Source organism: Denticeps clupeoides, chromosome 4 (genome assembly GCF_900700375.1).
Source record: "Denticeps clupeoides chromosome 4, fDenClu1.1, whole genome shotgun sequence".
Classification (NCBI taxonomy): domain Eukaryota; kingdom Metazoa; phylum Chordata; class Actinopteri; order Clupeiformes; family Denticipitidae; genus Denticeps; species Denticeps clupeoides.
The window spans coordinates 6,517,394-6,529,993 of NC_041710.1; the positions used below are offsets into that span (position 1 = coordinate 6,517,394).

A 12,600-nucleotide genomic window follows, 5' to 3' on the forward strand; every position below is an offset into this window, starting at 1 on the left:
CACACACACACACACACACACAGAGAAAGAGAGCAGAGTGTGAGTTTTAAATTTTAATGTCCGCCAGACGTATGTGTTCTTTTCACACACATCTACTGGCTCCAGTGCACAGCATGTGCCCGGTTTGTCCTGGAACATACTATCTACTTCTGACCTCTCTCTTTCTGTGTGTGTGTGTGTGTGTGTGTGTGTGTGTGTGTGTATAGAATACACATTAAAAGGTTAGAATGTGTCAGTCATCACAGCTGCATTCTGCTCTGGCGGCTCCACAGCCAAACATCAGATTTATGGATCAGACCAGAAGAACATATTGTGTGTATCCTAACTGTTGTGAAATAATACCAGATCGCTCCCTTTTTTTATATACATATATAACCTCTGTGTGTAAATGTCTGCTGTAAAAGAACTGCTGTAATATCATGTTCATGCATCTGGAGCGTCAGGATGTCGATATTTAAGTTCCTGCTGTCTGATTAATAACTTCAGCCCGTCCTGATGACAGGTTCTCAGAAAACCCCTGCAGAGCATGACCTCAGTGTAACTCAAGACATAATTACACAAATCTCAAGGCCACAGCATACAAATCACACACACACACACACACACACACACACACACACTGTATGTTGATCGATCTCTGCGGGGGTTTCTGTTGGGGTTTGGTTTGTTTCTCCACTGCTGCTACTCGTCTTTTGTGGACGATGCAAACACCAGCCAGCAGTAATGAGCAGGTACGAGCGTTTCGCAGTAGACGTGACGCTAATCCGGGTTATTTACCTGATGTTGGGGAGGATTGGGTTCAGGATGTGATCCATGTTCCCCCGGGGACTCTTTAAATTGTAACACATCCTCGGCGAGTGCAGGGAAAGCCAGATGAACAGAATAAATCTCGCTCGGCCCGTCGCCGCAGGATGCCGTCCCCGTCAGGCTGAGGAGATCTGCGATTGGCCGCTAGCAGCAGAGCATGTTGGGAAGGGCTCGGGCCCTGGCCATCACCGACACGGCGGCACTGGCAGCCCGACGCCAGACCCCAACGACACTCATCCATCATGCGTCATAAACGCTTTCTTCCCACAGCCAAGAAATAGCAGCGAACGATCGACATTCGCAGAGCTCCGAGATTCTTATCCTCCTTATTTATATGCAGCGCGGAACTTCAAAGAGCTGCGGAACTTCAAACGTCAGTCTGTGGGGGGATCCGGATTAAACAGAACTCCGCACAAGTCCAGTGAATTATTGCCTGCGCCCAAGTCACGTGACTGGGCAAGTCGCCGCAAGGGTGCAACCACTAACGCTGCCCTCCCTCTCCAGGCCATGCTGCTGAGCAAAGACGGCCAGTACCTGCTGACAGGAGGCGATGGAGGAGTCGTGACCGTCTGGCAGGTTCACGACCTCAAGCGCCTCTTCACCTACCCCGGCTGCGACGCCGGCATCCGTTCCATGGCCATGTCACATGACCAGAGGTACATCTCATGAACAGCATGAATTAAGTGTACAGTACAGAAAGGGCTGGTAACTATGTGTGTAAATTTTACGTTTGAATAATTAATTAGTTATTTGGAAGTAAAATATTGAATTGAATATAAGTAAATAGTTCATTTATTTAGTTATTAACATTCAAATGCAGTAAAAAGCGAACACCCCACCTTGTGGTGAAAGGAACGTCCCCCTCCTACAGGCCCACACTTACTGAGCACCTTCCTGTGACACTGAGGGATAGTCAAGTTGCCCAGAAAATAATTAATTATTGAAAATATACATATATTATAAGAGTTTGAAATGAACAGTTGCCGTAGAGCAGGACCAAATGGATGAAATTGCTTTTCCTTGTTGAATAATTGCCACAAAATACTTTTCATTAAAGGCAACATGGGTACATTTTGTGGGTAAAATATTAACATTTACATTTATGGCATTTATCAGACGCCCTTATCCAGAGTGATTTACAAGGGGCAGTCCCCCTTGGAGACACTCAGGGTTAAGTGTCTTGCTCAGGGAAACAATGGTAGTAAGTGAGAGTTAATCCGGGTCTTTTTTTACCCACTGGGCTACTAGTACCCATTAATCATCAATCAAAATCATCAACAGAATGCAAATAAATAACAGTATAGCTGAGATATTTACCATGGTAAATGCCCCATAACTTCACTGTGAGTTAGTATAGCATCTTTGTCCCACTTTCAGTCAGCTAGTTAAGCGCCTGACCTGTGCTGTGTGGTGCGTCCTGATATTCTGTGCGGTTAAAATACAAGAAACAAACAGGACACAGCATATTTACATTGGGTAGGCATACATAAAACAAAATACTGCAAGATATTTCTTCATCATTGTCATGATCACTTTCAGTTTGTGACTTGTGAGTGTTTTGTTATGTCCGCTCACCCCTCTCTCGCTCTCTTTTCATTTCTCTGAAGATGCATCATCACTGGCATGGCGTCCGGCAGCATTGTTCTTTTCTACAACGATTTCAACCGGTGGCACCACGAGTACCAGACGCGCTACTAAGCGCCAGCAGCATGACGCGTGGAGGCTGGTTAACATGCATACTGAATGTATCTATTGAGTCATGTCAAAAAAACTATGAAAAATAACTATTTTTAAAAGGGCATTGCTATATTTTGTAGAGCTTACAGATTTTCATATAATATAAAATCTAAGGGTGGGGTATGAATCTATTTTTAGCTGTAAAAGTCTATTTTCACCTTGACTGGTCAATAGATAACTAGACAAATATATTTGCATCTATGGTTGATATATCTAATCGTGTTTTGTTTGGGGTGAGTGAGATTTTTTTTTTCTCCCAAATGTTGTATCTATGAATTTTTTTGGTTAAGTTGTTGGGGTCATTCTGGGTCATTGAGTTAAAAGCATTTATGATGGTCTTTAGTCATGCACATATCTCCGTACTGAATGTGTTCGTGATCAAGCCTGGACTGCAGAAGGCTGTGCCGAGGGAATGTAGCCATGACCAGTTCACAGGAAGTTGGACTGCGTGATGCGGTGGACGTCGTGTCATCAGCTCAGTCTCATCTTCTGTAATAAAGGTCAGAATGGAGCAGGATGGGTGTGTCATTGTCGTACACACTGTCACACACACCATCCCGGCAGAAACATTCCACATTGGGACTGATGAAGACCTCGGTGATGATGACTGTATGTCTGCTGTGCGTCTCACTTCGGAATGAGCGTCTTTTTAATTTTGTGTGATGACAATGAAATAAAAGTTTTTGTACCAGAACATGTCTCTGTGCTTCATGCCTGTAGTTAGCCAATGTCGTGCTGAGTATGATGGCAGCAACACCACTGTGAATTAGAAGTGTGAACCTTGTTTTGATTACGATAATTGATCGATATTACTTCTGATTTTTTCAAATACGTAATTGAGATGAAAGTTAAGCCCTCATAAGCCCAATGTCATTATGATCTAATCGATTATGTTCTGCATCAAATGCAATTTTGCAATGCATCGATGATGAAATAAATTTCAACATCACTATGAGGCACCTCCTCTCCTTTTATCCACAGCCCGCAGGCATCAGTGAACTGAGGACACCAGTTGTCCCAGGGCTCCAGCGAAAATGGAAGGAATTATGTTCTGCACCCGCTGCATGTTTTAGAGGGAAAGGTCACCAGCCAGGGTGCTTCAGTAACAGTAAGACCGGTGACCATCTTGATTGCCTCTACTTTACCTGACCTTTACTCCTTTACCTGACTTCCACCGTAAAACCATCCACAGCGAGGCAACAATGTCCAGGGGCTTTAAATTAGAGCTGTTAATCAATACATATTTTTAACAAACTAATCCCACATTTGCCCCCATGTTTGAGCTCTAAGCAACCATGTCTCCAAATGAAAATAATGTAAATATGTTCATTTATTTGACTGTATTAAATATTTCTATTTAGCAATTCAGTCCTAACCAATTCCAAACACCTAAATAATTTCTCCAAGAATGAGAATTACAGGAAAAATACAATCCTGAGGTTATCTAGTCATCAGAAGGTAAACATTACAGTTTCATTCAAAGTTGTGATAATCTATAGTATAATGAAACAAACGTGAAAAATTTGGCAAAAAATACTGAATGCCGGGTTTGGTGCAAAAAAGAAGCATGGCAATAATAAGAAGAACCGTATCCCAGCTACGAAATATCCCTAAGGTTCTGTAATGTCGTGGGGCTGTACTTTCCTCCAGAGACCCTGGAAACCTGAGTTGTCACTGGATCTCCCAGCAGCACAAGGATCCAAAATGCACGTCCAAATCAACCTGGTAAGGATTAACTAACCACGAAATCAAGGTTCTGCCATGGCCGTCTCAATTCCATGACCTGAAAGCTCCTGAAAACCTGCGAATGAACGCGAGAGATTCTGTAAAGATGAACAGTCTCAGAAGACTCTGTCCTCATATATTGGCAAAGCAATGTTGTACAAAGTATTCAGTTATGGGGTGCTAATAATTGTTTGTCTTGAATAGCAATTTTTAAGATTTTTTTTCTCAATAAGGTCAGATTTATCTAATTTTTAGAAAATTAGAGTAACATGAAAATACTTCAGCAATTGATCATTTTTATTGATCATTTTTGATCAGGTTTTGCTCATTACCATGAGATCTACAACATCTGGAATAGAGCTCACCTTTACCTAATCATTGGTCATTTGGTCACTATGGAGGAGCAGTGATGCTGTTACCAAAAGTTTTTTTTTTTTAGTAATTGATCATTTCCGTACGATTTTAAGAGGATTTGTCACTTGGTATTAGTGAAACCATATAGTCTGGCTTTCATTTTATATCATTTTATACTGCCATTTCTTATATTTATTTTCAACACTTTGTAAGGGTCAAGCCCAAGACCTTTACTGGATGCCCATGGTCGTTGGTGGTAAATTGTAGGTTTAATCATCACCAGCAGAGCACATTCCAAACTATTCTTTATTATTGCATGTGGAGATTCACGTTTATTCCTATTAACAATGATTATTGGCTCAATGTTCACTGATTGATTACAGAAAAATCACTTAACTCGACTGAAAGCAGGTTCTATTGTAAAGTTGTATTCACCTTCTGAAAATAAATCCTATGTGGAATAGAGAAATTGACCGTGCCTGAGGAACACTGAAGTCAGCTGGGTGCTGAAGAGCTTCATCTGCATGCGGCGAATGGAATCAGCAGCAGAACAAGGAGGATCAAGTTGAGTTTAATGTCCAGCGAGTCCAACACAAAAACCCAGCAGAGGCACACAGCGTCGTACAAAAGTTCACCAAAAAGTTCTTCTTCTTCTTCGTCTCTTTCACACTAGTTAAAATAGGCAGTCGGTTTCTTCAAGCAGCCCTTGGACTTTCACAATTTCAAGCATTTCCAGAAACGAACAATCCATCAAAACCCACAAAAATCTACAGAAAGGAAGTGCAACACACAGACAGTACAAAACACCCAAACACAAGAAGATCCGAGACCAAAACTAGTCATCTGATTTCTGCAGCTTCTTGGGGGGAGAATTGAAAATTCGATTTAAGCAGTGATTCTGCAACCAACTACCCAAACTAACTACCATTTGTTCTTATAAAGAACTGAAAGAAAAGTGGAAGACTGCAGTCAGACATGGTTCTGTGCTTTACCACGTTCCTTCTGTGTTCTTAATATTTCATTTGTGGACCTTGTTTCTGAGAGGGAGGCAAGCTGGTCCTTAGAACATTAGAACATAAAGTTAATCTTTCATACACATCTTTTACTTGTACAAAGGAGAGTTCATCCTTGTGAAATAAATAGATTAAAATAAAATAAATAAATAAATACTAATGAATAAGAAGATGCTGCTTTATTCTGCCCGCTCCTGTTTGTGGCGCTCGGGGGCAGCAGGGGGCAGCGGTGGCTCCAGGCTGCCATGAGGGGGATCTGAGTCAGGGGCAGAAATGGCTCCAGGAAGGGGTGGGGACGAGGCGGGGCTGGGATGAGGGACCCCCTCCATCTCTTCCAGAACTTTCTCCTCTGCAGCGGAGGAGGACGCAGCCTCTGGCGCAGACAGACATTTCTCCTCTGGTGGGGACGAGAGTGGATCAGCCACTAAGGGGGGTTTCTTCTCCGACTGGTCCAGTGACAAGGCGGTGGTACCCTTCATCCTGTCGCCATGGAGACAAGGGCGGAGGTGGAACCTTTCCTTATCTAGAGCCGTGTTCTGCGGAGCAGCATTGGTGAGAGGTTTGGAGATGTTAAAACACTCAAAGAAAGACACGAAAAAAACAACAAAAAACAAACAACTGGTTGCCACATTATTTCCTGACTGATTCCTGATCAGCTGCTGCGCTGTCACTCAGAACAGACCTGCATGCTGTAAAATGACCTCTACAGAGGTCAGACGCCAACTCGAATCTCGACTGTGTGGTTAGTTAACGAGAGCAAATCATAATCGCGATGCTTAGCATGCGTGTCGGGGCTGACGCGAGAACACGCGGCGTATTCTCACCCCAGCCCCTTGCTGTGTAAAGTTAGAGTGAGAAGCTGCGAGTGGGGGGGGAAGCAACAAAAAATAAAGCAGTGAGTGTTAGTACATACCATCGCCGTGGAGCTATCAGAGGGTGGAAATGCAGGCAGTTGGGCGGGGAGAGGGAGAAAGCAGAGGGACAGAGACTAGACTTACTCAACCAAACAGACACAAAGAGTTCAGAAGAGCAATTCTGACGAAGGCTGAGCCGGGACCAGTCTGAATCGTACACATCATAGCTGCTACTATAACACACACACACACTCACACTCATCCCTACACCCAGGAATCCATTTTTCAGCAAGTCTCGTGTCATATGCTTTACTTACTCTTACAGCTTAAAGCAAAAGAAAATCTTGGACGGTTTGTGTCGTTTCTGCTGTTGGCCACACGGTGGCAGTAAATGACAACTACAGATGGAAGCTGTTCAGAATGCAGTTCTATGCTGGGCTTTAATACAGAATGAAAGTGATTCAGATGAACCCTGGAGTTGTGTGGCTATGAAATGTGACAGATGATGGTGAAAGACAGAAACATCCATCCAGAGAAACAACAGTCACACTGAACACACACGCACACACACACACAGTGCACAGTGATGCGACACATGAGAGGCACAAAGCAGCCGCACTGTGGCCATGCAGGGCAGTAGATAAATGCAGTTCCATACATGATCACACCCTGCTGGATCGCTGTATCTGTTTATCTACTCCGGGCTGCCTGATGCCACCTGTGTGCCCACACGGACCCAAAAATCATCCCTGCACGAACCTACAGATGTGTCCTGTGAAAGTGGGCATGCATCCACAGATCTGATTAGATGATGAGGTGCTTGAAATTATGCAAGAGAATGAATCACAAATGGGGGCAGCGCGTTATATGACTGGTCGCTGCACCAGCACTGAATGACACTCACACAGTAAGAAGGACATTATGAGATGGCATTACTATGGCAGCCAGTGAGTTATGGTGACACATCTTGCAACGTGTCCACAATAGAAGCTGTTGTCTGGACAGATGGCCTTAGATTCTGCTGTTTGTTTCAAAGATGGACGAAAGAGTGCCAGATTTAGCCAATCGTGTGAGGAATCAAAAATGTTTAAATGTTACGTGGAAAGGGTCTCGGAGACTCATCTTGATTTTGATTTTATAACTGTCTCAACCCCACACAGTTTTTAAGATGTCATTAATTACCAACCTAATTACCAATGTCTTCTATTGGTATTTTCTATGTAGTGAAATCAACTAGCATGTGTGTGTGTGTGTGTGTGAGTGTGTGTGTGTGTGCACATGTGTGTGTGTTTGTACACTCACCATAATGACAGCCACGCCAGCCGATGTATTGTTCTGCTTTGGCATGTTGTTGAAGTGCTTCTTGAGTTTACCAGTCACCTCAATCTTCATGTTATTCTCCAAGACGTCCCCCAGCTGAAGAGCACAGTCCAGGTCATTTAAACACGTGTACATACACACACACACACACACACACACATCCATATACAACCCAACCTTACCGTGACCCAGGGGTGAGTCAGCACATCTTCTGCAGTATACCTGGCCTCCACATTCACCTGCAGCATCTGGCCGATTAGCTCCTGAGAAACAAAATCATGTACATGCAGATTCTTTGGTTGTGCATGTGTGTGTGTGTGTGTGTGTGTGTGTGTGTGTGTGTGAGTGTGGAGGGGTTCATTTTTTTTTAGTTCATTCCAGACCTTAGCTGACATGCTGATATTGTCCCAGTAAGGTGAAGGAAACTCCAAACGCCCCAGAAGAATTTGGTCAAAGAGGTCTTCCTGAAGATTGTTCTCACTGTGGGAGCACACACACACACACACACTTCACATACTGTAGAGTACCTTTTATTTAATATATAATAGTGTGCTCAGCATATACCTCATAAAATGTATAGAAATATCACCTTAATATATAACATAAATCCACACACAAAAGTATGGTTCTGCAGTGTACCTGCGGAAAGGAGGAAACCCACACAGCAGGATGTAGGTGATGACACCAGCCGCCCAGATATCCACCTTCAGCCCATATCTATTGCAACCATGAGAGGACACAGAGGAGGAAACAGAAGTCTTTCATCACTATCATGTAGTGAAGCAGTTGCACAAGGGCCCTGATGAACATACAACATCATGTGGTATTCACCCCACCCCATCCCCATCCTCACCCGGATTCTGCAATGATTTCTGGTGCGACGTAAGTGGGAGTCCCACACACTGTGTGCAGAGGTCCCTCCACTACAGTAGCCAGGCCAAAGTCCCCCAGCTTCAGGGACTTGGTGCCATCAGGATTCTCACACACCTGGAGAAGAAACACACACACACACACACACATGTAATTCATATGTGGCATAATCATGCACCCATGGGTTGAGTGTACAAATTTAACTGGTAATTGATATTATTCGTTTCTGAAATGAGAAACAGTGTACCAGAAGGTTCTCTGGTTTGATATCTCTGTGCACAATGCTCATCCTGTGCAGGTATTTGAGGGCCCCTGCCAGGTTAAACACCATGACACTGGCGTCACGCTCAGTATATTTAGTAGAAGAGGTGATGGAATCAAACAGGTCTCCGCCCTGAGGAAATAAATGCACAGCAATGTTAGTGAATTATAACCAGGGTTCCTACACATTTTAAGAAAACACTTTCCATTACATTTCAATGACTCTAAGGCAAATATCCATCACCATATGTCCTCTATAATATCTGTGCAAATGTGGGAAAAAACCCAAAACAAAACCCAAAAATTCAAAATTTCCAAAATATTGCTAACTAAACTTCTGTCAACCGTAAAAGGTCAGTGTTTCTTCCTCCAAGTTCGTGCAAGTGCAAGGCCAAGTGAAATGGGCTCCACCCGGTTCAGGCAGAAATCATCAGCTGTAATTTGCATTACATTTAAAAGGAGACTCGCGGCTGCAGAGGTGCTGGAATATGGAACACAGCACCACGTGACGTGCTTCACTAAGTAAATGTTGTAGTCGTAAATGTATATATTATTATTCATTATACATCCATGTGTCAGTCAGATTTCAATGCCTTTTCCAGAACTTTACAGAACTTGTTTATCTCATATTCCAAAACTTTTCAAGGCCTGGAAAATTATCTTTTCAAAGTTCATGACTTTTCCAGGTTTTTAATGACTGTAGGAACCCTGTATAACTAAAGTTTCAACTGCAGCTTCAAGGTCCACATCACTATAGTACGTGAATCCTTCACCATTCATACTCTTCTCAGACTCCGACAGCCCTGGGAGCCCCAGCTAAGCCCAATTCATCACAGTCAAAATGGTTCAGTAGACCATACCTTGACCAGCTCCATGACCAAGTAGAGCTCTGTGGGTGTGTCCACTTCCTCTATCAGCATGATGATGTTGGGGTGTTTAACCCGCCTCAGCACAGCAACTTCGTTCTCAATCAGGTGCTCCTGAGTGTCAGTCATACACAGTCGACCAATCACGGTTCAGACAGTAAAAGACAAGCATAGAGATTATAACAAAAAGCATGCACAAAGCACGCAAATGGATCATCATCATGTAGAAACTAAGCTTTGAGAATAAGGTTAATGGATGATAAGAACAAATGTAGTTTTTTAAAGAAATATCTTATTTAGTCCACTTGGCATCTGTCTACTGACTGAACAATTCTGACCTCCATGAAAAAGATCTCACTATTTTTAAATCCCTCTTACCTTTCCTGCACATTTGGCCTTGTCTATTATCTTCAAAGCGTACTCCCTCCCTGTGGACCTGTCGATGGAGGTGAAGTGAATTTGTCAAGTCAACCGTAAAAAGTTCATTCAAAAAGCAAGCAAATCCAACGAATCCAAATCCATTTTTTTTTTTCAAAATTAGATTTCTCCTGTCCAGCCGATGTGCTGCCGACTTACCGCTCCACACAGTCCTTCACCACAGCAAAGTTTCCATCTCCAATAACCTTCCCCACCTTGTACTTTTCCAGGATGGTCATGGAAGTGAAGTTTCTGTTGCCATTAACTGTTAGGGAGAAAAAGATGTTTCCAATAACCAGGAAGGACATTTTTATCTATTTGTATTGAACCAGATTGAAATACGCACTTCCTGCAGAAAGTACTGCATACAATAAACACACACCTGCCCTGTCTTAATAGATAATGTCTTGCATGTTGAAGGATGTTTACACTCCGAAATACGTGCACGTGTTGCACACTCACACACTGTACCTGGTAACACACTTTTATTCAGTTAATCTGGCACTGGTTGTGTTAAACCCTTTATTATGCACTTCAGCGCTTATGCAGCTATTCAAGGTCACTTTGTCACAGCTTGGTCTCATCATGTCATGCTGTGTGTGGACCTGTCTCCTCATTACACTCTGCCACACCTTTTTATTTTAGGATGAGTGTGTGTGTGTGTGTGTGTGTGTTTGTTTTTCTATAGTAGTAAGGACCGACGTGCGTTTTAGACCAACATAGTGAGGACATTTTTGGGAAGTGAGGACATTTTGGCCGGTCCTCACTTTGTCTTCATTGCAATGGCCTTCTATGCCTGTCAAAATGCTATGCTATGTTTTTTAAGAAAGGTCCTCGCTTTTTGCATAAAATGCATTTTGTACTCCGGAGCTCTCGCACACATCTGCTCTCTGCCTCCACCATAGTTATTGTTGAGGTACTACACTCTAATTATCATGACACCCCCCTTCAGCTGGAATTCAGGTACTGCACTGATTTTCATGATACCCCCCTACAGCTGGTATTCAGGTACTGCACTAATTTTCATGACACCCCCCTACAGTTGGTATTCGGTACTGCACCCCATTTGCCATGAAACCTCATTCAGGTACTATTCTGGCAATGCATCCAAATGATCCTAACTGCCCACAAAATCTTATATTCTGGCACAGGATCTGCATTATTTTTACATTGTTACACAAGAGGTATCATGAGAAATGGAATGAACAGGCATTTGTAGTACAGTTTTCTAATTCTAATTCACTTTTGGACATACTTTTTTCTTTCAATCTTTAGTTTTATCATTATTTTACCAATAAACATATCCCCACCCTACCCAACAACACAAACAGAATAAACATGCAAAATTAAACAATAGTAAATAATAATAGTGCAATAATTAAAATTAAAAAGGGGGGCAGAGCGTATCTGACAGACATTGAAAGATAATGAAAAAAACATATTCATGAAACATAAGATTCTAAAAACTGAATATAGGGATTCCATAAATGAATGAGTTTCTTCTTTCTTTTAAATCATATAAGTTAGTTTCTCCAGAGTGAGACAAGCTGACAACTCCTTTGTCCAGAAGGTGCTTCCATACTTTTTCATAGTAGGGCAATTGTCCTCATGGCTTGTAAAAGTCCAAAGTCAATGAGTAATGATTGCTTTTGATGCACAACAAGGTTCGCAGGATATATTCCAAGTATACAGAGACTGGCTGGCAGAGGGATTTCCCAAACTACAATAAGACTCATGCATTTAGTCACATTCTTTATTCTTTGTACACTCCCACAGATAATGTATGAGTGTATCCTTCTCCTCCCCATACTTCACACATAAATCAGGCATATTGGGATACATATGGTGTAATTTGCTTGGTGTAAAATAGGTGCGCATCAACCATTTATACTGAAACAGCTTCAATTTGGTATTGACAGATTGAGCTATTTCCCAATCTGCCTCACAAATGTCTTCTTCTATGTCAGCTTTCCATGCCTCCAAATTTTTGAAGAGGACTCTTTCAAGCAGTTTAATAACAGGCCATATAATAATGATAATCATCATCTCCTATACATAAGGGACACAATTAAATTCTCGAGCTTGGATTTCGAGGTTAAGGATAAATGTTTCTGCTGACACAAAATATAGTGCTTCAATTGTAAATACTTGTAAAAATGATTCATTGGAATATCATAATCTGCACATAACTGATTATATGACATCAAGTCATCCCCTACATATAAGTAAAAAATCTTCTTGATGCCTTGTTAAACCAGATTTTAAAAGATGCGATGAAAGACAGTCTCTCTATCTTGGAATTTCCAGAACCATATAATCACAGTTCTGTGTTGATTAGGCTTTACTTGTGCTAGCATGCGATGAGCTTTCTCTAGC

General features: G+C 42.2%; 2 protein-coding genes across 6 annotated transcripts in view; one reads left to right on the plus strand and one right to left on the minus strand.

The window, feature by feature from the left end:
• Positions 1-3,238, plus strand: part of lrba (LPS-responsive vesicle trafficking, beach and anchor containing) — a 122,737-nt gene extending 119,499 nt beyond the window's left edge. For all 3 annotated transcript variants that reach the window (XM_028978133.1, XM_028978135.1, XM_028978134.1), the window contains exons 56-57: positions 1,312-1,463; positions 2,415-3,238. In XM_028978133.1, coding sequence (XP_028833966.1) covers positions 1,312-1,463; positions 2,415-2,505 — 243 coding nt within the window. In that variant the 3' untranslated portion in view covers positions 2,506-3,238. The remainder of the gene's footprint in view (positions 1-1,311; positions 1,464-2,414) is intronic.
• A 1,673-nt stretch (positions 3,239-4,911) lies between these two features.
• Positions 4,912-12,600, minus strand: part of dclk2a (doublecortin-like kinase 2a) — a 31,648-nt gene continuing 23,959 nt past the window's right edge. The window contains exons 8-17 of one of the 3 annotated variants that reach the window (XM_028977221.1): positions 10,384-10,489; positions 10,186-10,243; positions 9,802-9,921; positions 8,928-9,074; positions 8,664-8,797; positions 8,450-8,527; positions 8,194-8,290; positions 7,993-8,073; positions 7,793-7,906; positions 4,912-6,172 (exon numbers count right to left, since the gene is read on the minus strand). In XM_028977221.1, coding sequence (XP_028833054.1) covers positions 5,816-6,172; positions 7,793-7,906; positions 7,993-8,073; positions 8,194-8,290; positions 8,450-8,527; positions 8,664-8,797; positions 8,928-9,074; positions 9,802-9,921; positions 10,186-10,243; positions 10,384-10,489 — 1,292 coding nt within the window. In that variant the 3' untranslated portion in view covers positions 4,912-5,815. Of the gene's footprint in view, positions 6,173-6,549; positions 6,563-7,792; positions 7,907-7,992; positions 8,291-8,449; positions 8,528-8,663; positions 8,798-8,927; positions 9,075-9,801; positions 9,922-10,185; positions 10,244-10,383; positions 10,490-12,600 lie in introns of all 3 variants that reach the window. The other 2 variants (XM_028977222.1, XM_028977220.1) reach the window with 2 other exon arrangements.